The sequence below is a fragment of the Castor canadensis genome, chromosome 1 (assembly GCF_047511655.1).
Source record: "Castor canadensis chromosome 1, mCasCan1.hap1v2, whole genome shotgun sequence".
NCBI classification, from domain to species: domain Eukaryota; kingdom Metazoa; phylum Chordata; class Mammalia; order Rodentia; family Castoridae; genus Castor; species Castor canadensis.
Genome location: NC_133386.1, coordinates 20,924,110 through 20,952,061, shown reverse-complemented (window position 1 = coordinate 20,952,061; position 27,952 = coordinate 20,924,110). Strand labels below are relative to the sequence as shown.

At 42.7% G+C, this 27,952-nt stretch overlaps 1 protein-coding gene across 4 annotated transcripts in view; it reads left to right on the top strand.

Annotated features, from left to right (window-relative positions):
* The window catches only part of Utrn (utrophin), a 521,188-nt gene that overhangs the window by 55,279 nt on the left and 437,957 nt on the right, over nt 1-27,952 (top strand). The window contains exon 1 of one of the 4 annotated variants that reach the window (XM_074072734.1): nt 24,914-25,236. The exons of the other annotated variants lie outside the window; for them this stretch is intronic. Coding sequence (XP_073928835.1) covers nt 25,185-25,236 — 52 coding nt within the window. The 5' untranslated portion in view covers nt 24,914-25,184. Of the gene's footprint in view, nt 1-24,913; nt 25,237-27,952 lie in introns of those variants that run through there. 4 annotated transcript variants of the gene reach the window in all.

Genomic DNA, 27,952 nt, shown 5'->3' with positions numbered 1-27,952 from the left:
TCTATTTTATATAATTAGGTCTCCTTTTGAAATGAAGTAATTTGCCTACCATTCTTTCAAAATGAGTGGATTTAAAAAGCTGAGTAGTGATTTGTATGTCAAAGATGGATTTAGGAGCTAAGTGGCTTACATCACCACAGCAAGTTCCCTAAGGATCTATAAAGACATCCCAGAGATCTTGCGACATCCTTACATTTAGTTAACGAAACCAAACCTTACCCAACCAAACCTCAGACCCCAGATCTCTTACAGACCTTCGATTGTCTTCAGAAATACCTTCTTTAAAGGTGTAGGAAGGAAGGTTAGTTCTTCACTGATGAAGCAGCCTTGCCTTCAAGGTGGTTTGAGATAGTACTGGCTTCTCTGAATGTCACTGTGTGGAATTTGAGATCACATCTCAAAAATTATTGAGACATGTTCCTGAGGCAGTTTTGAGATTGAGAATCTAAAAGGGAACATGTGTCAGGGCCTTTGTGGGGTGGTGATCAATATTGGATAGAGACTTTTGGGTGGACATTGGCCGTGTTCAAGTGTGAGGTAAGTTTTAATGAACCAGTTAGGAGGAAGCTTCTTAGATTTATTTTAGGCAAAAGAGACCACAAAATAAAACTAGTAAAATCTACCGCCCACCCTCTTGAATAGACATAAAAAACAAAATTTGGTTGTAAGCTGTATGCGATTCATTTCTCAAAGTGACTTGTTACATTGCCAATTTTGAAATTATATTGTCTTTTGAAATTTAAAATGCAAAAATTGACTCAGAACTGGGAGAATGAATTTGAGTCTTTTTTCTTTTTCTTTCTTGTCTTTTTTTAATTTTATTGTTGTAATGGGGGGGTACATTGTGACATTTAGAGTTTGAGTCTTAATTGGTGGCAAAGTCTTCTGGCCTTACCACAAGGCTCAGCTTTCTGGGAGGGTCATAAGTTAAACTTTCTACATGTTCTGCCTTTTTCTGTCACCTTGTGCAGTTCCTCTAAGTGTTTAGGAAATGTTATACACAGAGTGTAGGAAGGCTAACTTCCATGTTTTTACGTGGTTTATCAATGGTCATTCTGTCTCAGGATCGCCTTTATGCGTTCAGTGTAGGGTAGATCTTATTCTGGGCACCTCGCATCAAGACTGACAGCTCATGGAGGGGAGCTCAGCGTGTTTGCATGTTTAAATGAGACTTGTGGGGAGGTCTAAAGTCACCCTGCCTGTCTGGCGGGATTGCTCCACCCTGCCCCATGTCCCCCAAACCACTGTGCAGGAGGCAAATGGTACCCTGTGAGGACCGCCTACGGCCATCCTCCTGCCTTGGTCACCATTTGTTTGGGTGTCTGTGCCTGATTGCTCCTTTTCTTCCTACCCTGTGATTCTGAAGCCATTATCCTTCAAACATCAGCATAAATGCCAAAAGGCATTTTTTTCTGATCACCATCCTGCATTGATCTAGCCTTCCTGCTCACTTTTTACTTCTATTTTGGCTCTTCTTGCTTGTGTGTGTGATATATATATATATATATATATATATATATATATGCTTTTCTTACTTGACTTTTTGATGCCAAACATTAGCTGAGTCTCCACACACAGTAAGTGCTCAATAAGGGTTTTTACTCTTTGTGTTTTTTTTTTTTTGCAGTAGTGGGGTTTGCACTTAGGGCCTCATGTTTGCTGGGCAGCTGCTCTACCACTGCCACATGGTTTAAAAAATTTAGACTTGCTTGCACACATACTTTGGTTACTCAGCATGTGCTCAGTCATTGTTGCTAGATGCTGGACTCAGAGGTGAGCACGCCCACCTCTCTTGGGGTGCCCTCTGGCTAGTTGGAAGGAAACACTAATGGACAACCTTGCCCCAGAACCAGGGAAGTGCATAAAAGGTTGTGGGACCTTGGAGGAGGAAGGACAGGCTCTTGCCTGGGTGAGAATGGGTAAGAGAGGGCCTTAACAAGCAGAGTTTGAGGGAGGTCTTAGAGAATGTGTTGGAGACAGCATGTAGACAATGGGGGAGGAACACTCCAGTTTTGAGTCAGTAGCTGATTGAGTGTGGCTATGGTAATAGGGATGACTGGAGCAGTGAGGCCAGGTTTTGAAAGCCCTTTAGAACAGACTCAGTGAGCCACTCTGGGATTTTCAGTGGATTAAGGCCTGGTTTAGCACTGTTTGGCAGAAAGACAGCGTGGCTGTATGAATGATACGTTTGGAAGGAAGCAGTGTTGGAGGGAGCCAAGGAAGGTAAGAATAGTTAAGGGTAGAGACTATGGGGGCTTGGGCAGAGTGATACAGATTGGGGATGGAGCATGGGAAGGATGTAAAATATGGTCAGCAGTTAGTAACAACATTTATAAGGCCTTAATTAGGAAACTTTACTTTCGTGGCATTGTTTCAGGTTTTTCAGATCACATTATAGCTCAGATTTTCAGAGCTTTAGTTATTAGCTTGTCCTCTGCTCAGAAGTCAAAAATCTTCAGCTGACTGATGCTTTTCTTATTGCGATGCTGTGATTTGGAGATTTTGGAGATGGGGAAAAGAAGAGGCTCGTACCATCATGCTATATGGAAAGTTGTATCTTTCAAGTCCTGATGGTCAGCAGGGCGTCCTCTAGAGTTACCCTTCTTCACTTGACTGTCTTAGCATCCACAGACACTTCTACTTCTTCGTTGACTCTGACTTTTTCTCCCATTGCTTCTTGGTTGGTTTGTGCAAGTAGCTTCAGATTGCGTGAAGTCAGTAGCTTCTTTTTCTAATAGTGTTCTGGAAGAAAGTTATGCTTGAGGGAGAAGTGGACCAATTAAACTGGGAAGAAAGGTTTACTTACGTTTATGTAACACACTGTAATAGTTCTTTGAAAAGGCAAGAAAAAGGGTAATATTAATCTCGTTTTAGAATGAGGATAACAGCTTAGGATGGCTAAAAGAAAATCTATATGCAAAAAGGCCTGGAAAACTATTTTGGTTCAACTTTAATTGAAGGGTGGATTGTTTGATGTGACACTGTGGAGATAGCATCACCCTATATTACTAATTTCAGATTTAACAGAGAGGATAGAATAAATGCAAAATCAAAATAAATTAAGAGCAGATGCTGAAAAATACCTTTCATTTAGGGAGAAATTAAATGGTGCAAAGGTCATTGAGTTCAGTCAATAGAGCTGCCATGCTCAGAAGTCATAATTGTTCAGCTAACAGATGCCTTTCTTACTGTGATGCTCTGCTTCAGAGATTTTGGGAATGGGAAAAAGAAGAGGCTATTCATGTTATGCTGTATGGAAAGTTCCATCTTTCAAATCCTGGTGTCATGGCAGCACCAGAGTTTGAACTCAGGGCCTCACGCTTGCTAGGTAGGCCCTTTATTACTTGAACCACTCTGCCAGCCCTTTTTTATGATGGGTTTTTTTTTGAGATATGGTCCTCCTGATCTCTGCTTCCTGAGTAGCTAGGATTACATGTGTGAGCCACTGGTGCCCAGCTGATTCAAATTTCTAATATGTAAGCTAGTATTTCAGAAATGGTGGTCCCCATAACCGGTAAGAAAAACAAAGGATCTCACTTGAAAACTCTTGCCAACTTTGTTGGGCTGTGTAATTGTGATGCCTAAATTTTCAGTTCACCACTTAAGCCACACCCTGAGTCCTTTGCTTTTAGTTTGTTTTTCAGAGAGGGTCTTGCACAAACTTTCCCCAGGCTGGCCTCAGCCATGCTCCCCCTGCCTCTGCCTCCTGAGTACCTGGGAGTCAGGCATGTGCCTGAGAGCTAACTGTATGAGCATAGATGAATCTCAAACACAATTCTGAGTACAAATGAAAGTCAAGTTGTACAATGTATTGAGTGGTATCCCATGTAAAGTCCAATACCTACAGTAATTATTCTGGACAGTTTATGTATTCATAAGTATATAGCAATATACAAAAATGTTCGTGGAAATTATAAGCACTGAATTAAAGATTGAGACTGAGATGTCTTTATAGATAGAGGATCTTTCATAGTCTAATATTTAACTCTTCAATAAAAAGAAACATAGTAACAATGTTATTTTGTTGAAGCTGGGTGATGATTGTTCTGTAAGAGTTGGAGAGATTCCTGTGCACTTGGGAACTTTTTGCAACTGAAGTGACGGAAGAGTTGTTGGGAGGTGAACCTCAGATGAGTTACTGCAGGACCACTGCAGGTCCATTGGGGGCTGTTGTGCTGGGATGAGCCGTCACAGGTTTCCCAATTGACCTGATGGTGTTGAGTTGTGGGACCTTCACCAGTGGGTTTTAGGCTGAGTGTGGGAACAGGCGAGATGGAAGTTGGATAAGGCGGTTTCCTTCAGCCAACCTAAGTTCCTGAGTGAATGTGCACATTGCCCTGGTCCTGAAGGCAGGTTTGTAGTGACACAGGGTACACTGCAGTCTCACACGTTGTGTCATTTATTATTGTATGTTTGTGTGCGTGCACACACACACACACACACACACACACTATTACCAACATACCATAAACCTGAGCCCCAGTACCAGGGCACATGCTTACTGCTTTGTGTTTGGGCAGCTAGAGGTGCCTTCTGTCTCCTGCCCCACTTTTCAAAGGCCTTGGTGCTGCTCTGCTGCTCTGTGTGTGTGCATGTGTTTGAACTCAGGGTCTTGCGCTTTTTGCTTTTAGTTCATTTATGAAATAGGGTCTCAATAACTTTTCCAGGGCTGGTTAGACCATGATCCTCCTTCTCTGCATCCTAAGTAGCTGAGATTACAGATGTCTGCTACCACATCCAGCTTGTTTTTGAGATAAGATTGGATGCGGTTGGACTAACTTTTTCTTTAATTAATATATTATAGTTGCACTGGAGGTACATTGTGACATTTCCAAAGAGTGCTTACAATACATTTTAGTTAGCTTCATCCCCTCCATCTTTCTCCTTTACCCACCTTCCCTCTTAGAACAGTTTCAACAGGTCTCATTTTTCCATTTTCATACATGAATACATAATATTTCTATCATATTCACCCTCCTTCACCATTTCCTTATGCCTTGCCCCCCCACCCCCCCACCATACAGGACTTGTTTTACCTTCCTGTCCTTCATTTTTCAAAAAAAGGACATTTTTCTTTGTTTATGATGGTTACACAGGGAGTCAGTTTTTTATGTCTGTAATCCTAGTTACTTGGGAGGCTGAGATTAGTAGGATCATGGTGTGAGGCCAGCCCAGGCAAATAGTTTGTGAGACTCCATCTCTAAAATAGCCAGAGTAAAATTGACAGGACGTGTGGTTCAAGTGGTAGAGTGCCTGCTTTGTAAGGGTGAAGCCCTGAGTTCAAACCCCAGTCCCACCAAGAAGGAAAAAAAAAGAAAGAATAAATATTGAGAATTCAGATTAACTTTGCCAAGGCTGGCCTCGAACTGTGATCCTCCCCATCTCAGCTTCCCAAGTAGTTAGGATTATAGGTGTGAGTCATCAGTGCCCAGCTTGAAAATAACTCTCTAGTTAACCTAGTTGGAGGCTTGGGGAGAAAGAGGAGAGGTTATCAATAAATTTTTACAATGGATATAGAATCATGCATGCTGGCCCTGAGCTCTGCCACAGAGCTACGTCTCCAGTTTTGGTGCAGAAATTTTTATACTTGTGCTTCTGCTTATTTTCTTGGAAAGGGTGCCCACATAGATTCTATGGCCCACCAGAAAGTTAAGTCTTAGATGGGGAAGGGTGATAGATTATTAGGGTTGTGCCTTCGTCGTTCTTCTGTTTTTTCTAAGGGAAGTTAAGTTGGTAGTCCAGTATTCTGGTATGAGTTCAGAGTTCAGGGCCTCCTACTATTTCTGTAACTCAAAGCCTGTGCCTCAGTTCACCTCTGCTGTGCCAGAGTCATTCAAACAAAAGACCTGATTACTAAGATTAGGGTGAATAGACACAAAGTTTGAAGGACGAAATTTGTGATCATGTTTGACCCAGTTTTGCATACAATGAATTTTTATTTGTGGATGAATCTTTCTCTTTTGTTGCTAAAAGTGGCAAATAATCAGACATAAATTACTAATTAACAGACTGGTTTGGATTATTGTCGAGCTTTGTCTTCATCACGCTCAGGTGCAGTAGGTATCATAAGACTTTATTTTTTCTGACATTGCATGAAATTCTTCATCAAAAAGGTTGATTTATTTATTTGTCATGCCCACATGCTTTTCACGTGGCTTTTCTCCTTCCCCTCACGCTACTGTAGTGGTGACGCAGTGTCCCCCTGCTTCTCTTTCCATACCCGGCCTGGGTCCCCCTGCTTCCCTCTCATGCCATGGTTTTGCATATCCCACCAAAACGCATGGTTGAGATGTCTTCCTCCGGCATCACTCTTGTTCTTTCTCAGTGACTTTAGCTCCTGTTTCACTGTCACTCTCTCTATAAGTCACTCTCGTTTCAGACATTTCAGTATAAACATTAGGTCACCTTTCCAGCACTACCTTCTCTTAATTTCTTGATTTCTCTTCCTAGCCATCTTGTCTTTCACCCTGGTGGTTATATCCTGGTCATCATTTGTGGCTGTCCCACTTTCTGCCCACTATGTCTTACAGTTCAGACTCACTTTCCCTTTTAACTCCAGTGATCTGTGATGCTACCAGAGGGTGGAGTGACCTTTACAATGTCACTTAGTGCTCCTGTCCTCTCCTGGCTCTTTACTTTGCTTCCATGGTCAATCACAGTCACTCCTTTGCACATGTCTTCAATCCTTGCCTGTCTTGCTCCACTACAGCTGTGTCACACTCCTCCTTGGGTGAATCAATTCTGTATGAGCTCTCATGAAGAGGAAATGGCTGTAGAAAAACACACATCCCCAATTCCTTGTCTTAGTGCAATTCATGATCCCATAGGAGACCTTAATGCTACTTGGCTAAAATATTTCTCTCGTTGTTCTCCGTGATTGCTTCATACTGTCTTCTGGCTCCTGAAACATTTACCCCTTCTTTCCCATCTTGATTATTCTGTTATAACACTACAAAATAGACTAAGACCGTCTACTGAGGCAGAAGCAGACCATGTCACCTTGTGTGAAACTCTTCAGTGACTCCCATTGTACTGTAATAAAAGCTAAAGATCTTTCAGTGAACTACAGGGCCCTGAAGACACTAGTGGCTTCGTTTCCCCTTAATCCTTTGTGTTCATTGAATACTTCAAGTATATCCAAGTTGAAGCCCCTTGCGTAAGCGCTCTTCCCACAGAACGACCCATCATGGCTGACCTCCCACTTCTTTGGAGACCTGCTTGGCAATCAGGTTAAAACAGCCACCTCTCCATTCCATGGCACCCTCCATCTACTTTACCTTGCTTTCTCTTTTCTGTACCACTTGGTCTGTACCACACTTTTTAATTAATTTATTGTATATGCAGATTGTCTCATCCCTCTAGAATATAAACTGTATCCTGGCAGGTCTTTTGTTGGGTTGAATTGCTAGTATCTAGATCAGTGAGTAGCAGAGTGTGCTCAGTAAATATGCTGAGAGAATAAATGAGTTGTATTTTTAATTGCTTTCAGCAACTATGTAATCCCTGAGACAAATATCACTGTAATCTTTATTGTATCTTTATTGTACTGATTGATTTGCTCCAGGTCAGTCTTTGACTGTTTCCCAGTGCTGATGACAGATCACTTGGTGTTATTTTCAACAGTCAGACACAAAAAGGAGAAGACCAAGGTCAGTGTAATGTGGACACATGTCAGGGTATGGTTGCCAACTGCCTTTCTTTTTCCGAGATTGTCTTTTATTCTGGGATTATAGTAAGTTTTTATGTGGCATAAACATACTCATTTAATGAAATGGTGATGATAGCTTTTCTATGAGATCAATTCTGGCTTAGGAAACTTTTTTTTTGGTTAACTAAATACTTCCGAAAGGATAGCCTTGAAGGATCTTGAAAGGAAAAATGTGAATTCCTTGTTGTGTAATTTTTTATTTTAATTTTTGCCTTGAAGTTTCTATAAGCAAGTCTTAGATGGAGGCCCATTTTAGGAATGTGATATTGTATTGCTGGCTGGCAGGAGGAGGCTTTCTCTACAGCAGGGTTTGGGGGTGATGACAGTGGCAGGTCAGCCCAGGTTCTTGGGGGTCCTTTGTGGTTTTTTTTTTTTTGGCAACATAATTAGCAATCACTGCTTTAGTTGCCAAATTCTAGAAAGCCTGGGGCTCTGTTAAGTAGCAAGAGCTCTCCTTAGTCTATAGAGGAGCTAGATCCTAGTTTTGGCTCTGCAGATAACCAATTGTGCCACCTTCAATGAATCAGTCACTTTTTGCACAATTAATTGATTTGTTTGTAAGATAAGGACATTGGATTAGATGACCCCACACTGATCTCTCCAGAGAACCAAATTGTTAAAGCTTCATTGTGAATGCTGTTGTGCATCTACTCTTTTTATCCTCACCATTGTAGTTTCTGTTTTGTCTGCATGAATCTGGCGATACTTCCAAATATTTAGCACACTTTGATTCTTTTTCCTTTTTCTTTTTTAATTTGGTGACAAGGTCTTACCATATAGCCCAGATATAGCCCAGGCTGGCCTAGAATTTGGTAATCCTCCTGTCTCAGCCCCTGTGCTGGGATTGCATGGGTGGGCCTCCATGCCCAGCTTGCACACTTGTTACTGGGATTATGCAATGGCCTTTTATCTGGGCTAGGGATGGAGTCTGGAGTATAACATATAATTTCCCCCATTATTGGAAAAGAAGAGTAAGAAAAATCTTATAGGACTTACACATTTTGAAGCTGTCTTGTGGAGAGATTGTATGGAGTGGTTCAGAGCAGTGTCACGTGGTGTAGGTTTGAGTTTAATCATGGCCACCTGCCTGCTGCGTGAACTTGGATAAATTGCTCTGTGCTTCAGTTTTCTTATCAATAAAGTTAGGATAGCAGTAGCCCCTACTTCCTAAATTATAAAAATTAATGAATTAATATCTGTAAAGCACTTGGGTACACAGAAGCACTTAATAAATGTTATCTGTTACTGCCACACAAATACTTACTGTAATATGGTTGTGGTTCTTTACACTTTTTGAAAACACGCATGTGACTTAGTTTTAATTGCATTGCACAAACTAAACTTACATTCAGAATTTTGCCTTTTTTTTTTTTTTTTTTAGTGAGACAATGTTTCACTGTGTGGCATAGGTTCAACCCGAACTCATGATTCTCCTACCTCAGCCTCCTGCGTGGCGGATTAATAAGACCTTCTTAGAAAGACTAAGTATTTCAAGGTCATTTTATTGACTTTTTGATGCTGTGGTTAATTTGCATGTGAGATTGTTTTGTCTTTTTCTGCTGAATTATTTATTCAGTACAGCTTACTGGCAGGATTTTTGAAATGATACTGCATCCTATAGTGTCTCTTCTCCTTCTTTTTTCTTTTCGCTTGCCAGAGATTGATAGACACTTCATTCTTTTGGCTAAAATTACTGTGGTTGACTCATATCACTGCCCTCCCCTGGCAAATATAATTTGCAAGCAGTTTATTTAGATCATTTGTAAATGTATTAGAGTATAAACTGGTATTTTGAATGATCAGAGTACAGTGGCTCAAATGAGGTCAAAGTTTATGTCTCTTTCATCTCAAGTTCATTGTTCGTGGCTCTGCTCCATCTTTCAGGGATCCAGTTCCCTGATTTCTGGTTGTTCTGCTGTTCTATGGTGTTGTTTCTATGGAGTATGGTGCTGAGCTCAGACTGAGGGACATAGAGGAGGAGGTTACATTTCTTTTCTTCCTTCCTTCCTTCCTTCCTTCTTTCTTTCTTTCTTTCTTTCTGCAGTACTAGGGCTTGAACTCAGGGCCTTCACCTTGAGCCACTCCACCAGCCCTTTTTTGTGATGGGATTTTTTGAGATGGGGTCTTGAGAACCATTTACCCAGGGTTGGCTTCGAACCACAATCCTCCTGATCTCTGCCTCCTGAATAGCTAGGATTGCAGGTGTGAGCCACCAGCACCTGGCTTAGATTTCTGATACTAAGAAAGAAGTAGTAGAGAAAGGATAATGACAAATATACTTTTATAACAACGTGGTAGACCAGGCTTGAGTTTAGAATTCTCTAGTTCCCCCAGAATTCTGTGCCAGAGCATGGCGGCAGGGAAGGCTGGCTCCTGGTGCTTAGCGTGTAGTCGTTGCTATTTGTGTTGCCATGCTGGCTCCATTCTGCAGCAAGAAGGGCTTTGCATGCGTTGTGGTTCCCTGCTTAAACATCCATGGTCTCTTTCCATAACCCACTGCAAACAGTGGTGTGGTTCAGCCTTGGCAGTGAGCTCAGGGTTCATTTGAGCAGAGTTTATGGGAATGCTGGGTCCCTGGACCATGTTTGGGAAGGAGCTGCCTGGCTCCAGCTACACATATCCCTTGGGTCCTATGATTTCTCTCTCCCATGGAGAGAGGTGGGGATGGAATAGGGTCAGAAAGAGGACCTCTGACATGCAGGATTTAGGGGTGGGGTCCTTTCTCATTCATATCTAAGGGTGGTGTTATTAAGAGAAACATCACATTGATTTAGATGTCAAAACATTTTACTTTTCTCATGTCTGTACTTCATTAATGTATCCTTATGATACAGAGTAGATGTTGAATCCACTCAGTAGAATATCTTTGAAATGATTAAGGGTGGGGAAGGAGGCTGGAGAAGATCAACAGCTGAAAAAAGCAAAAAAACCAAAACCTTCAAGTGGCCCTTGTGATTCAATGGCGGTTTGCCCAGACTGGAGTGAGCCAGTGTTGGGAATGAAAACTAGAATCACTTTGAAAATCTACAGATAAAAAAAGTGACTAAGAACGTGCTTGATGGTTCCGGTCCTTGGAGAGCAACTGAAGCCTGCAGTGGGTCTGGCTGCTGCATTCTTTCTCTGCTTTGCCTTTATCGCTTCCTCCTCATCCCCTCTCTGTGACTAGCCATTCTGGACCAGACCACTGGTTCTCACCTACCCAGGGCCGAGCCACTGCTGTGTGCTGATGTCATGACAGCTTGCTGATGGCAACTGTTCAACGTTGTTGAAAGTCTAGCTCATAAAGCTGTGCTTGCTTGACCAGGGAGCTGCCACCTCTTTCAGCTTGGAATAAAATGATATAAACAATCTTTTTCCTCAAATTCTTGGGACTGGGACCGGGGATTGTAGCTTGATGGTAGAGCGCTTGCCTAGCATGTGTGACGCTCTGGATTTGATCCCCAGCACTGCAAGAAACAGAGCCCTTGGAACCAGATGTTTCAGAATTAATGATCATCTCTTTTCCATTTCAGGAAGGTGATGGCATATGTACCGTAGATTGGGTAATGGCTCCCTGAGGAGCCTGGCAGTGGCTTATAATCATATGTACTAATATTTCTGTGGCAAAATGTATGACTGTTTACACTTAAGTGGGACACAAACAAGGTTAAAAATAACTTAGGTTAGTTCAGGTCATGGTAAATGGCTTCATACCCAGCCTCAAGAACAGGCATGCCTGTAGAAACTGTGGCTGTGCTTGGGCACTTACTGTGTGAGGTTAACTATGTTGAAAGTTATTTTTCTCTCTTTCTCTCTCTGTCTGTTTTTCTGTCTGGGTGTGTCTTCCTTCCTCCCTCCTTCCCTCCCTTCCTTCCTTCCTTCCTTCCTTCCTTCCTTCCTTCCTTCCTTCTTCCTTTCTTTTTCCTTCCCTCCCTCCCTCCCTCCCCTTCCTCCCTTTTCTCCCCTTCCCTCCTTCCCTTTCCTTCTCTCTTTTTCTCCTCCCTTCCTTCCTTCCCCCAGGGTCTCATGCATGCTAGGCAAACACTTCACCACTAAGCTACACGCTGAGCCCTTTGGTGTATTATAAAAAGTTGCTAATTTGCTTGTTTGAGACTTTGGAACATAAGCCTGCTTCGTAGTATCCTATTTTACATTTAGCGTTAGAAGGATGACCACATAGCTGAGGTGAGAGAATTGTGATTTTGAGGCTCGCCTGGGCTACATAGTGAAACCCTGTCTCAAAAAAGAAAGGAAGAAGGAAGAAAGAAAGAAGGACCACATAGCAGTCTTTATTCATCTTTTGTGACATGGCATTATTTCTTAGGAAAGTGTAGGTCATGAAGCAGGTCTGTGTCCTGCCTATATGTTGTCCTCTTCCTGCAGCTTTCTGGCTGGCTGCAGGAAGTAGGGACAGTTGTCAGGGGCTGTGGCAGGTCGGCAGGATCCACAGCAGTGTGGGTAACTCGGATGAAGTGCAGGGAAGAGGGTAGGGTTCCTGGGAGGGTTCCAGGGCTTGGTGTGGGTAGAGGTCAGGGAAGGGAGAATTGGCTTTTGACTGAGATTCTGACAGTAGCTGGGGCAGGCCCAACTCCAAATTCTTGCTTCTGTTCTCATGTGGCAGTGGTGTTAATCAGTACTGTGGCTTGGCCTTTGTGAGTGTTAGCGCAAGGTGGCCCCTTTGGAGGGACTATTGGATAAGGGATTCCCCCACCCACCCGGAGAGACACAGTTCTGTGGACACACTTCTCAGTGTTCTCTCCTCTGTCCACTGTGCTGGCTGGATTTCTGCCCTGTTTGGCACCCTGGCCAGGATCCTGTATGCAGAGCACAGACTTCAGACAGCATGGCTTTAGTAGAAATCTGCCTGAAAAGCACTTTATGCATTCTGGAATCCTTGCAACTGTGGAGAGCTGTTGGAATAGCTGTTACTGTCAGTTGACAGATGAGATGCTGCAGTGGCACTGAATTGCTGAAGGTCGTCTCAATATTGATACCCCATGGGGCATGGCTGTCCCAGTCGGAGTGTGTACTCCCTTCCCTAAAGTGGAAGAGGCAGCTAGGGCGTTCTAGGATTTATTTCCTCCAAGTGCTTCCTTCTTCACTATGTTCTCATCTTCCATGATTGTATTAAGATGTGGATAGCCAGGCGTGGTGGCTCATGCCTGTAATCTTAGCTAGGCAGGACATAGAGATCAGGAGGATCGCAGTTCAAAGCCAACCTGGGCAAATAGTTTGTAAGACCCTATCTTGAAAATACTCAACACAAAAAGGGCTGGCAGAGTGGTACAAGCAGTAGAGCACCTGCCAAGCAAGCTTGAGGTCCTGAGTTCAAACCTCAGTACCACCAAAAAACAAACAAACAAAAGACATGGATAAACCAAAGACAAAAGACGTGGATAGACCAGCACTGCAAAAAAGCCAAAACCCAAACTAAACAAACCAAATCAAAACAAAACAACAAAGAAGGGAGGGGGAGCATCCCCACCAGGGCCTGGGGTGAAGTTCAATGGTAGAGCGTTGCCCAGCATACTTGGAGCTCTGGGTTTGACTCCCAGCATTATAAACAAAACATGGACTGACATTGGGTCGTCTTTGGACATATGTGACACTTGGTGGCTCTTACCGACCCTGTAGCTCTCATTCGTGCTCTCATTCTGTGTCACCGTGGTGTCCATGTGGGAGCCATCTGAGTTGGAACTACACTTAAGTTAAAAGACAGCGTGGGAAATTAGAAGGTCTGTGTGAATGTGTTAGTTTGTGACTTGCTTTGTTAACGGTATCTCCATTCATATCAATTTCATTTAAGATTTAACGTAATCTGTTAAACTTTTACTTCATGTAATGTGTGGGTCCCAGGAGTCTTAGCCAAGGTCAATGTTTCGAAGGGGAAGTATTTGGATATACATTAACTTTTAAAATTGTAGCCAGTTACTTAAACCATAAAAGCTACCAACGTGTGAACTAAGTGATAGCTTGCTAAATCCGGAGCACGTGAGGAAAATTAACTTTCCATGGGCAAAATATTTCCTGAAAGGGTAGAGAAGGCAGACAACTAAGTCTTGAGCCTTTTCAATTATTTTATGTCACTTACTCCCTGCAGTATTTCTTTGGGAAGATAAATATATTTGTTTCTATTTCAAAGATTGAGGATATGCCTCAGTTATTAGGTCTTTAGTTTTTATGATGTTTAGAAGACTTACTAATATTCGTATCCCAAATTCTCACAGAAAAACTCTTGAGAAGTAAGATTTTGAAAAAAAAAAAAAACCCACAAAAATACAGAGGAAAAGAAATGAGTAGATTAATGAGCTAGAGGCAAGAGTGGGTTGTCATGGAAATTCTGCCTGCTTTATCTGAGGTACCCTGTCTGTTCTCTGTTAAACTTGAGGTGTAAATTTGTCTCAGGGTGTTATATCGGGCAAAGCAGTGAGGAAGGTTGTCAGTCATGACATTGACATTGTCCATAAGTTTTCAGAACTGCATTTGCTCAAGTGAAGCAGTTCATTTTTCATTTTTTTCTCCTGTCCCTAACCCTCCCCAAAACCTTTTTCCCAGAACCTAATAAATGAAACAAGGAATGATGGAAGATGCTACTTCTGCAGCTATGCATAATATCATGATGACCTGAAGTCTCATTGTGCCCAAGAGTAAGCCAGGTGTAAATAAATGAAATCATTAAGTAATCAAGCTGAGAGGACGTTCTCCAGTGGTTTGCTTTAATCTGCAAAGAAATTTAAACTTCGATTGTGTTGTCTTGGTAAGTTAAGAAGTTGCTGTAGTAGGGTGTCAGGACCTTCTCTTCTCATAAATTCATCTTTCAAAGCAGTTCTCAGACTCCCCTGTCAAGGAACCCTTTGATAATTGATCATATCTTGGTGGACTTTTTCCGGGGGATGCGTGAATTTCTGCTCTCACAGTCGGTAAATCTTAACATGGCATTTTTTCTGAGCTTTGTTCTGCCTTTGCCTTCTTGGAAATAGTTTCCAGATGGGATTGTTTTGACAAACTTCAAGTCTGTGTGGTTTACCATTTTTGACCTATTATCTCTTGAGTTTCATTTTTGGTTTAGGTATTCTGCTTTTAGGATTTTTTTCAATGCTCTGTAATATACACTGAAAATATTTGGCAGCCCGTTAGGAGCCTGATAGCAGAGTTAAGGACTGAGGGTTGTGGATGTCTCTCAATTCTTTGAAGAAGCATCAGTGTGTATTCCACTTTTCTTCTTTAAATTTACTTAGGGGATACCAAGAAAAGAAGTATTGCTTAGTTTAATTCCTTTCCAGTAGGTATTGAACAAAAGGCAAAGCTGTTTCAAAGCCTTTTGAAGTAAGTAAAAAACTACAGTACTTAGTTATGCATTTTTTTCTCTTTACTTACTCCTGTTTTTCTAAATTGAGCCACGTGAATTTCTCCCTCCTGTAGGCGTGGCCGGGGTGGTAATTCTGACCATCAGGCTGTTCAGTTGTGGGTCCGGCATTTTCCGTGGAAGTGCTGTTTTTGGCTGTGCTGGGTTTTTGTATTTGCATTTGTCAGAGACCTTGACACTTAAGCATTTGTAAAATGTCTTAACTTGTTTTATGAGACATTTACTTGGTACTGGGGGTTTAGATGATGGCTGTGTCTCACAAGAACTTGGTTGACTAACCCTCCTTCAGCTTCCTGCCTTCATCATCACTCCTGTAAATAAGAGAGCTTAGGAGACTTTTTTGTAGAATTTTATATACCAAAAGATTTATTTGAAACATTGTGTGTCTCTATCTTCATTTTTTGGTTCCAGGTTTTTTCAAGTAACCTTTAAGGTGTAAAATCTGGGGATTAAGTAGAACCAAAACAGTGATTTATGTTTTAGTGGAGTTGTGAAGATCGAGTGATTTAAACTTATTCGAATGTGCTTTAGTTATTGTCATTGTTATTTTTGTCTCCGTTCCTGCTCTTCCTTCTCTTTGCATCATTTGCCCGTGGCTTTCTATGGGTTGTTGATAGGGGACATCTCCTGGCCCAAGTTACCAGGCCTGGATAAATGAAATTGGACCCATGTGTGAGGCGAGTGGAATTTTGCCTTTGTAAGTGTCATAAATAATAATGATAAAAAATTATTAAAATCATGATATATTATTCATATGGAGTTACTGTTGTAATTATTATGCAGTAATAAGTTGTAAGTTGGTTGAACTGGGCCTGGCTCTCAGACACACACAATCTGCCATTCTGGTTAGATTTCATCATGTAGGGAGTAAAGGAACGTGGAAGGGAGGAAGGCGAGGAGAGAGGGGTAACTTGTGGCTCCTCGGTGGGATTACAGCGGGAAACCCACCCACCGAGGAAGGCAGTGTCATCCAGAGTTTCCCCCCACTTCTTTCAGCCATGTGTGAGCCGTCCGCATTCAGGCTGACAGTCATCTTGCGTGTGCTTCGTTCAACACTGGGGCATTTGCCTGGTTGTCCTTCACAGGTCTGTGACATCCTTTCCCCACTCCTGATTCTGCTGTGCCGTGTGTACTGAATTCTCCTGTCGCCTCTCCTGATGGGGACAGAGCAGGTGGAAGGCACTCAAATAAGCTGGAGGGCTGGAGGCCAGCTGCTGGTGCTTCCAGCTCATAGTAGTGAACATGCTTGCACACTTGTTAGTGCTTGTCTAATTTTAATCTCAAACACTGTTATGGCTTGGATCTTAAAAGTCCCCCAAAAGGCCCATATGCTAAAGACTTGATCAGCAGCCTGTGGTGCTATTGGGAGGTGGTGGAACCTTTAGGAGTGGGGCCTAGAGGAAGGAAGTTAGGCTCTTGGAAGTGACCTTGAATGGGACATGGGGACTCTTTCAATTTCTTTGCTTTCTGGCCACCATGAGGTGAGCAGCTTAGCTCCACCATGTGCTCCTGTCAGGATGCTCTGCCTGCCACAGGCCCCAAAGCCTCACAGCCAGCTGACCATGGACTGAAGGCTCTAAGACTATGAGCCAAATGAGTCTTTCTTCCTGAAGAGTCGCTTCTGGGGTTTTGTATGTTTCCTGTGCCAATCACTGTTTCGTGTTATTTATACACACATACACACACCCATAGACATATATATGTATATGTACCTATCTATATAGCAAATACATAAATTCATTAATTCTTACAGTATATAGTAATTCTTACTATAAAGTTATAAAAGAGGTACTTTTTTAATTTTGATGGTTCTGGGATTTGAATACGGCCTCATGCTTGCTAGGCAGGCACTTTTCCACTTGAGACATACCCCTAGCCCTTTCTGCTTTAGTTATTTTTCTGAATAGAGTCTTGTGTTTTTGCCTGGGGCCAGCCTTGGACTGTGATCCACCTATCTGTGTCTGGGATTGCAGGTATGTACCACTACTCTGGGCTTGTTTGTTGGATGAGGACTTCCTAACTTTTTGCTCTCGTGGCCTCAAATTGTAATCCTCCCTATCTCAGTCTCCTGAGTAGCTGAGATTACAAGTGTGGGCCACCATGCCTACCTCTTAATGGAAGTACTTTATTACCCTCATTTTACAGTAGGAACCCAAGGCACAGAGTGGTTAAGTAACTGTTAGTCCGATGTTGCACAGGCATGAGTGACACCTCTGGAATTTAAACCCTGATGTCCGTGTCACACTCTTTGTCACTTCAGAGTAGTATTTCTTAGTGTTTATGACTCTCTAACTCCAAGCAAATAATAATTGTAGTAACTCAGTCCACAGTTATGAGAAAATGTGAGAAATTAATAGTTTTTAAAATTGAACCTGATCTTTGTTGCTTACTACTTATGGCTAATCTTTGGGCTTATTTTAGACAAAGCCATGATCATTTAGACTGTCAGAACAGTCTTCCCCAAGTTCATGATGAAGGAGCAGGGAGATACGGTTTTGTGATAGTCAGTTTTACATGTTGCAGAGTACTAAACGCTCCTGGATCTGAATCCAGGGTCATAAAAGTTAACAGCATTTGCCTTAAAGTCTGAAGTCACTTAGTAGTGATGGCCTTTGGTTTCTGTAATCTTTTTCAGAAACAAAGTTTTACCGAAAGTAAAGAATACAACATTCGTTTTCTTTCTCTCTATTGCTTTGTACCTTTGCGATCCTTAAACATATATCACAATGTGTGCATGATATTTTTTACAAGCTTCCATGACTTTGAGTGTATTAGTTAAAATGAGTGTAGCTGAGCTTCTACACCAAGTAATTTGGGCAGTAGCTTACAGTTTTATGAATATGCCAGAAAAACCTTCCTTTTGTTAGCTTCAGAAGTTTCCACTCTCCTCAGATAGTCCCAGACAATTTCCCTGGGTTTTGCGGGGGATGTTAGTATCCAGCTGTGAAGTTCCTTCTGGCCTAAAATGTGGTCTTATGGCCGCCTTTCCTCATTTCAGTCTGTCACTATCAGAAACATACGTGCTCCCATTTAGCCAAGATGGGAAATGGTTTCTGCTTTCACAAATTACAGGCACACCTTTCTGTGGGTCAGGAGGCTTTGCAAGAGCTGAGCAAACATCTACTTAGGTGCTTTCTCCTGTGTTACTAATATTCTCAATATTGTTATTATTGATTTAAAAAATTTAGTACAGATAGATGAATTTTGAGTTTTTGAGTTTATTTTAGCATTCATTTTCAGAGATCAATTGTATTTCAAATTTTAATAGCCAGGCATGGTGGCTCAGGCCTGTGATCCCACCTTTGGGAGGTGGAGATAGAAGAATCATGGTTTGAGGTCAGTCTGGGCAAAAAGTGAGACCCTCTCTAAAAAAGCACCAGCACAATCTGGGTGTGGTAGAGTGTGTCTATAATGCTAGCTGTGCTGGACTACAGGCTGGCCCCAGGCAAAAGTGTGAGACCCTATCCAAAAAGGAAATAGTGCCCAGAGGGCTGGGGTGTGGCTCAAGTGGGAGAGCACTTGTCCACAAGCACCAGCCCCTGATTTCAAGTCCTAGTTCCTTATACATAAATAAGGAAATAAGATAAAATAAAAGTATAATAAAATTCTAATGCAATTTAGGATTTTCAGTACATTAAATGAATATTAAAGTCTCAGAATAGCAACTGTAATTCGGCTGTGTTGAATTGCTAAGAATAGAGTAAAACTTCACACTTTGCTCTATTTGCAAATACAGGAAAGGAAATTTTATGCTATTACAAAAATTTCACTATATGTGAAATCATACTGTAAATATGGAAATCAGATTTCAAGTTGGACTTAATCACAAAGAGAATAATGGCCTGACAATTAGAGCTGAAGTTAACAACTTACTGCTCACAGTCTGGTTTTGACCACTGATGTTCATGGAGACCATCCTTTGGCATTTGAGATCGTGGGAGTCACATGCTGCTCACACCCCAACACTATATGAAACCTGGGGCAAGCTTGTGGAAATGACACCACTGTAGGAGGCTTCCTGAGTGTAAATGGAAGACAGCAGAACTTTAATCAGTCGAATGGGATGTGTTTCTGTCTGCTGGCTATCATACTGTTGCTGTAATCAATGACAAAAGAGCAAAAGGATAAACATGCATGGCCAAAGGGAATAGCATTGCCTTTGGAGGAGACTGTAGCTTGGGTGTGGTTTAGTGTTTCCCAATGGTCCACTGTGATTGGTTGCTTGGTCCCCAGTGTAGCACTGTTGGGAGGTGGTGGCCCCTTTGGGAGATGGGGCCTAGGGAGAGGTCCTCAGGTCACACAAGATTGTTCTTGTGTGATCCTGTGATCTCTCAAGATGGCTTTGGAAAGGAACACGCCTGACTCCTATCATCTTCTCTGTTGCTGGTTCAAGATGGAATCACACTTGCTTCTGCACCCCAATCCCCAGCACTGTGGCTCCACAATGAGATGATCCATTTGAAGGGCATTCAGACTTTGAACAGTGAGCTAATGAATCTCCCTGTCTTCATAAGTATCTTATGTCAGGTCTTTTGTTATAGTGAAGAAAAGTTAATTGAGGAGACGAGGGTGGAGTGGTAACTACTGGGAGGACTGGGGGGAGGGGTCACAGTTATGGCTTCCTGATGTAAGCCCTTGATTGAGAGTCATCTTTTCTATCCGACGTTGGGCCAGGGCAGAGTGGAAGAAGTTTGGGGCTGAAAACTGTGAGAGCTTCTTGTGAATCTTCCCTCTTCCCCATCTGATGGGTGAACAGAGATTTATGAATTATCTGGAGAAACTGAGCTCTAACCTGGAGTTAGAGAGAGGATGGCGAGGCTGTGGTTTACATCAGGAACATTAAATGACACTAGAATGTCCCCAGATTCCTGAAGCTATTACCTGCCATCCCCTGCCCATCATTTAAGGGATGCTTTTGGGGGAGTGTGATATAGTTACATCATATAATTGGTTCTTCTCTTTTGAGCCCACCACTTCAAACCCAAGCCACAGACCAGTGCCTGACCTTGGAATGTGGAGGGCGCCAGGAGTCAGCAGATGTTTAAAGAAAGCTTTCATCATTAAAACTGTGCGGAAGCAGACAACAGCCAGAAGGAACTTAGGGGAGACAGGGATGTGACACATAAAGTAAATATCCTCACAGAGGAAGGAAAATTATTGCATCTCTGAAACAAGAACATAGTGTGACCAAAATTAAGGTTCAGAATAGAGGAAAGAGATCTTGGAAATTAAAATTATGGTATCAGAAATTAAAAGCTCAATTTAACAGAGGCTGTATTTGTGGATAAAGAGAGATATAACCTTAGCTATTGAAACAGTTGTCAAGAAGGGGCATATAAGCTTGTTGTGTTACTATAAAAAATTCCTGACATGATCAATTTGTAAAGAGAAGAAGTTACGTGGGACATGATGTTGTGCTCCTATAATTTCAGGTACTTGAGAGGCAGAGGCAGCAGGATCACGAATTTCAGGTCAGTCTGGGCAAAGTTAGCGAGACCCTGTCTCAAAAGAAACTAAAAATAAAAGAATTGGGGACATGGTGCTAGAGCTCCTGCTTGCCTAGCAAGTACAAGACCCTTAGCGTAAGCCCCAGTACTGAGCAAAGACAAAGAGGGGAGGGAGGGAAGGAGGGAAGGAGAGGGAGAGAGAGAGAGAGAGAGAGAGAGAGAGGGAGAGAATCCATGTTTGATTGGCTCCATTTGCTTTTGGGCATGTGACAAGGCAGCACAGCATGGCAGCTGTGTGGCAAAACCATTGACCTCATGGCTAGGTAGCAAAAGAAAGATAGGAGAAGACTTGGGTCTCACAGGCCTCTTCCAGGGCTTGCCCCAGTGACAACAGCACCATTCTGGGGACTGAGCCTTTGATGTAAGGCCCTTGTGGGGCATTCCTCATCAAACAGTAGCAGTGATGTATAGAAGTGCACAGCCTGATGTCAGAAGAAGCAACTGACAGAGGAAAGGTGGCCACCCTTCAGAGCAGGACGGGACAGGCCTGCTGCATTTCATAAGAGCAGACTGCAATATTACTTGTACAAAAATTGTAATAAGAGATTTACTCTAGAAATCATTTTAAACTGGGCACAGAGGCTTTTACCTGGAATCCTAGCTATCCAGGAGGCAGAGACTGAGAGGATCATAGTTTAAGGTCAGCCCAGGCAGAAAGTTAGCAAGGCCCCCCATCTCATCCAATCAGCAGGCATTGTGGCATGTGCCTGTCATCCCAGCTATGTGGAGGTGTAGATAGGAGAATCATGGTCCAGGCTGACCCAGGCATAAATGTGAAAACCTACTTGAAAAATAACTCGAGCAAAAAGGGCTGGAAACATGGCTCAGAAGCTCCTGCATAGTAACACAAGGCCCTGAGTTCAAACCCCAGTACTGCCAAAAAAAAGAAATCATTTTATTGAAAAATTTTATCGGTAGAATAGAAACTGCTGCACATTAGTACTTTTTTTTTGGGAAATCAAAAATTGGTTCCCTAATTTTTTTTTTTTTTTCGCTATAACTGTCTTTCTCGGCACCAACTTCTCACTGTGGTTATCCTGACATTTTCTTTATCTCCCGCCAGGCCCCACAAACCATGTGGCGTTAGGAATCATCTGCATCATTACACTGCATTATTTGAGGCTGGTTCCTCCTCTCACATGACAGCCACATTTTCCATTTTCCGGTGATGATGGGCGTGCTTTCTGTTGGACATTTCACACTTGTGGTATATTTAGCTCCCCAGTAATGAAACCCACCCGTGAGGAGCTGAGACTCCCCAATGAGCAGACAGACTTGCAAGCTGAGCTGGTCTCTTTCCAGCATTTTCTGACTTACACACACCACTCTGAGCAGGGCGTGGCCTCCTGCTCACTTTTCTTCAAAGCGCATTCAGGTGTGGATGGTATTCTGGATTTGCACTGAGAAGAGTTTCACCCGTGCGCAGCAGGGATTCAGATCGGGTGAATGGGTGTCTCCAAGGACTGGTCTTCATCCAGCTGGTGAAGTGGAGGGGTTTGTCAGTGTTCTAGAAGACACGGGACACACACCTGTGGATTAAAGCTGGCCGACCAGGCTGGCCTTGGCTTGAAGTCTAAGTTTTACAGATATTAAAACAGGGAGTGGGGAAATGGGAGGAGGGAGAGGAGGAGAAAGGATGCAAGAATCATTTCCTTCCTGTTATTTTCCTTTTGGCTGGAGAGGGAGTGAAAGTTCCAGAATGGAACTGGAGCTGCTGAGCAGAACTGGCCAGAACCTGTCTGAACCTCGTGTAAGGAAGTGCTGTTCACTCTTCTACAGAAGTCCTCAGAATGCCATGGCGATTCAGCAGAGTTTGATTTGGGGCTCTTCTGACTCTCTCTTCTGCTGACCCTGCCCTTGGATGTGCCTACTGGCCAGACTCCACCCAAGTCTGGCCTCCCCCTGCTCATGGAAGCTCCCTTTCCACTGGGGTGTTGTGGCACTAGTGGCTGGCTGATTAAAACAACTTGCAGCGAGGCGCTAACCATTCCTCTGTCACTCCTTGTGTGGGTATGTGCAGCTGTTCGGAGTTGTTACAGAAATAAGAGGAGGCCACTCTCCATTTGGTGCCTTCTTAAGGTGTGGGGTGCAAAGAGAAATGTAATATGTTTTCTATCCCTACGTGTCTGATGAGCTCACTAGGGGCCTAGTGGCTCTAGGATGAGCTTCCTTTTAGAATAAAATTTAAAAACTTTTTTTTTTTTCCAAAATGAGTGACAATGTGTTAATCCACTGGAAACAAAATCTAAGTCTTTCTCAGTGCATCAAATGTTTAGATCTAGTGATAGGGATGCCGGTTAGAGTTTTTATTCTGTATCTCCTTCTGCCCTCTTTCTTATGGACTCCTTCAGCAGTTTGATAAAGTCAAACATTTTAAATGCCTAAAATAAAATACATGTGCTATGCAGGAAAGCAATTATATTGGCATGCAGTTATCAAAATACTTAAAACCCGTGATAGGAAATGTTTGTTGCAGCTGTGACTGCCCTGCTCTTCTGAAATGGTGATGAAGCCCAGTGATTTTCATCAAAGTATCTGCTGCAGGTAGAAAGTGATACTGTTACTGGAAGCAGTGGTACTCCAGGGAGGAGGTCTCCAACAGGAAGGAGGCCTCCGAATGGCCCTTGGGTACCTAGTTGGTGATGTTGTAGCACAAAAGAATTTTAGGAGCTATCAAGGTACAGACCAACAAAGTTTATTTAGTAAAGCAAAGCAAAGGAAAGACAGCCCAGACATGGGTGCGGGTGCAACTGAGAACAACTGTAAAGCATGTTTTAACATCAGGGGTATTTAGGGTAAAAAAGTAGGTTAAGAGTTTTGTTTGAATTTACCTTAGGAAGAGTGCTCCTCTTTGTTCTGACCCTTGGTGTAATTAGTTACTTTTGCTATTATGCTAATTCATCAACTGGGCCCAAAGATATCAAGGTTGGCTCACTCATTAAATTTGGGTCAGTATGACATATCTCTTTAAACAAAGAATGGGTCCTGCCAGATGTTCCCTTCAAGATGGTGTCCATCCTTGTGATAACTGTATTTCTTGTAGACACTTTTTGTGTCTAGAGGAGTCATTTTCCCAAGTTTTTTTCATATGGCTCAGTTCTCAGTGAGCACTAATTATTTTTGGGCACATGGACAAGATTAGGGGGAGAGAACTGCTCTTTTTCCTTTTTACTAAATGTTGCAGCTTGTTGAGATTGTGAAATTTAAAGCACAGAAAATAGTGCCCATGTGCCAGTTATTAATGCAGTGTTTATCTCAGAATTCCTGCTGTTACTTCCCATGCCTCAGTCTTCCTGATTTATCCTGCCTCAATATGAATGTCTTTTTGTTGACAGTACTGGGATTTGAACTCAGGGCTTCAAGCTTGCTAGGCATTCTACCCCTTGAGCCACACCTCCATCCATTGATCTGAAAATGTCTATGAAAGGTGGTATTAATGCTGTGTTTTGTGATCTACTTTCACACTGGAAGGAGTTGCAAATTTCTGTTAGAGGTTAGTGAAAATATTTGATTGTTTCTTCTGTTCATGTTCACGGACCTCCTGCCTTGTACTAACTGGGTAAAGATGATGATTTTAAGTAAGTATTCATTTCTTCCACGCCTCCAGTGGCAACAGTACATAAATGAAGAGGAACATTTTAAGTGGCAATAACTCTTTGGTGAGTGCCCCTTTGCCAGGCCCTTTACTGGGCACGATCAACAGAATCAGTGAGCACAACCATCATGGTGTCTGGCCTCTGGAGTGCAGACCAGCAAGAAACTGCTATCAAACTGATCTAACTATAGAATATACAAATAAGTGAAACAAATGTTGGCTTGCCATGAATCATGAGGGGACTTCACTAGACCTGGGGTAAAAGGTGGCTGGCAGGGAGGGCCTCCTTAAGGGAGCCATTTTAGTCAGTGTCTCAGGGTCGAAGAACCTTGTGCAACCCCAAAGCTGGCAGAGATCAGAAAACCTGTGCGAGGCCAGCCATTGGTGGTGAAGTGAGCAAGGGCTGTGCACTGAGATGGGCAGACAGCCGCAGCTGGCATGTCACTCGTTTGTGTCTCTAATCCTGAGGTTTGAGGGCAAGTGGTTTCCTAAAAGCTTTAGAGATTCATTTGGAATATGGAATTGAAAAACTGATTGTAAAGTTCGTAAACACAAGCTTCTTGTGAGAGCTAGAAACTTAAAAAAAATTATTTTCTTACTCTTAAATTCTTTAACGTTCTGCTCACTCAGATTTTGCTTTGGCTTGAATTGAAGGAAAACCTAAATTAAAGTGAGGAAGCGCTTGGCTCTCCTGATCTTCTGAGCCACTTGAATGGTGGTGTTGGTAGAAATGCCTATCTTGCTGTCCTAAGCAGATAAGAGCTGCCACATGTCTGGCTCTTAAGGCGACAGACTCCATGCCTGGCAGAGGCTCTGAGGTGCAGACCAGATTGGGCTCTGCTCAGAGGCAGGAATGCCACCGTTCTGGTTGGGGCAGTAGGGAGGCACTCATCTCCCAGTTCCTGTTCAATTTCACTCCATTACGGCACATCCCCCAGCCGAGGGCCACACATCTTTGTGGCATAGAAACATGCGCGGCCGGTTCGGGAGTCTTACCCACATTTGGAGGACGTGCTGAGCTGAGGACACATGGACGTGATATCTGAATCCACAGATGGAGCCAGCAGGGAGCCACAGGCAGGTAAAGGAGACTCTCGCCCACAATGTCCTGGTGTGTGGGAAAGGAAAAGGGAGCCAGACACAGTCAGCCAGGACCTAGCCTGAAACTTACCGAGCAACAGATGTGAAATGCTCGTGCCCTTTGTGTGACCTAGGAATTAAAAAAACTATGAAATCTATAATACTATGAAATCTATATATTTTATGCTATATATAATATATTATATCATGTCAAATAGCTCATGTATTTGACAATGTTAGTCTTTAGGGGCATTCTGGAACCATCATTGGCTGTGCTGATGAGACTTGTGAACCTTCTAGGACAGGACCACTGTCAGCACTGGAGACTAGAGACACAGGACCTGACACTTGCTGGCTGCTTGTCAAACGTGAATGGGTTGGGTCCAGTGTTTAATGAGACGCGGTGAAACTTTTCCATTGCCTCTCTGTGATGCAAGATTTGCCCAGAAGTATCTCTTGTGTGAAAATCATGTGGTGAAAGAAATTGTACCCCCCCACCCCCAATTGCAAATGAGCAAAGGGGCTATAAGCAAGGGGCCATTCCTGATCCCCAACAACTGAGTCGTCATTTGTCCTTTCTCCTCCTGGCTTGTTCTCTTGCTCACTTGTCATTTATTTCATCTCTGCTGGTGCCAAGTTCCGTGATAGGCTGCTTAGAAACAGACAAATAGAACAAGACCCCTGCTTCCTGGCTTTGGAACGCAGTGATTCAGCACAGTAAGAGGCAGGCTGTTGACACACAGGAGGTGTTGGGGGACCAGGAATTAGGAAGGATTAAGTCATGAAGTTTTGTGCTTCCTGGGAGGATTCAGGGAATGTTTCTTGGACAAGGGATTTTGAAGATGGCAGAGAGAGGCATGGAAGGGTAGAATTCCAGGCCCAGGGGAAAGTGTGTGTCAAGGCCGATTTCGGTGACTCACTTGGGAGGTATGAATCACTTGTGGGATGAGGGTTTGGACTTAGGGTGTAGTGTGCCTCCTCTCTCTGCCCATTGCTCCATCCAGCCACACTGCTGCCCTTCAGCTCTAGGCAGCCTCTCTCTGCCTAGCCTGCTCCCCAGTCCCTGGCCAGCTCCTCCTCCCCTGTCTGGAATTGGGCATTGGGTTTAATTGCATCTCTGCGGGGAAGCCTGTCTGGACACCTTCTAGAGTGGATCTGGTCCGGCTAGCCTCTTCTACCTGCCTATTTGCTTGCTCTGCTTTCTTTGTTTGCTTCAGTGTTCAGATGTCTTCGAGACTGTCATCTCTGCAGGGATAGGGACCAAGGTGGCCTTACTCACTTTGTGGCCACAGTTCCTTGGACAGTGCAGTGCCAGCCCTGTAGGATGACACCTTCCTGGGGATGAAGGAATGAAAAGATATCACTTGAAAAACTAAAGCACTTGCAAGGATCTTGCTATTGCTGTTTATTCCTTGAAGTCAGAGGAATCCTTACTGAGGTTCGTAGCTAAGAATTATATTCGAGATCTTTGGGTGTTACCTTAAAGTTATTTTGACTTTTGGAAGGAATAACTTGAAGAAAAACTAAGGGTTTTAAAATATTTAATATATGGAGAAGAGAGAAATTCTGCTTGGAATACTTAAATTCTAAACAGAAGGGAAAGTTAACAAATTTAAAGAAAATTCTATAAAGATTATCACTAAGTGGAGTCATTCTTTTTAAATTTAATTTTATTTTTGAATTAGCATACATTAATTATATAAGGGAGTTTCATTGTAATAATTCCATATATGTGTGCAGTGTACTTTGAACAATTTCACCTCCTTTGTTCTATTCCCTTTCTTTATAGTAATTTTATAGTTATTACACTGTATTTTTATTTGTTCTGCTCATTTTTCTGAAATGTCCTGATAATTTTGATGATTTATTCTTATCTGGTTCCAATATTTTATTCTCATAATTAATGCTATTATTATTTCTAACCCACTTAAACTCAGGATTTTTTTTCCAGTGCTGGGGAGTGAGCCCATGGCCTCATGCATGCAAGGCTGGCAGTCCACCAGCAAGCTACACCCCCGTCCCGCCATGATTCTTTTTTATTCAATAAAAGGATTTATATGACAGATATTCCTGATCTGTGAGTTCAATTTCATTGTCATTTTTCTCTGCCACTTCTGTCATTTTTTTTGGACAGGGTCCTGGTATATAGCTCAGGCTGGCCTGGAATTCAACTAATGTTGAGCCCAGCCTGATCTCAACTAATGATTCTCCTGCCTCAGCCTCCCAAGTGCTGGGATTACAGGCCTGCACCACCATGCCCTCCTTCTGGCAGTTTTTATAGCTCACACAATGGTTTCCTTGCTACACCACCTTATCAATACTCCTATTTTTCGTACGCATGTCACCTGTAGCATAATAAGACATTTTCCATAACATATTCTGAGCTGATCATTTTTATCATGTGAGTTGAGATGACACAACAAAATTTATTTTGTAAATTCTTTCATAACAGCAGATGGGAGATGTCATGTTGAATGGCATATTGAAGGAAAGGAAAATGGAAAGGCAAATTGCCTAAGTGACAATTGTGTTTCCCATGTGGGCTTCTCAGCTCCGGCCAGGGAAGGATGGTTTGTACTCCCTGATAACTTCCTTAGCTGTGTCTCTTGCCCTTGACATGATCCAACCTTCTGTTCTCTTCTTGGAGAAATGGGAACAAAACAGACTTACATTCAGCCCTTCAGGTGACATTTTGGTTTATCTTTATTTGTGAAGAG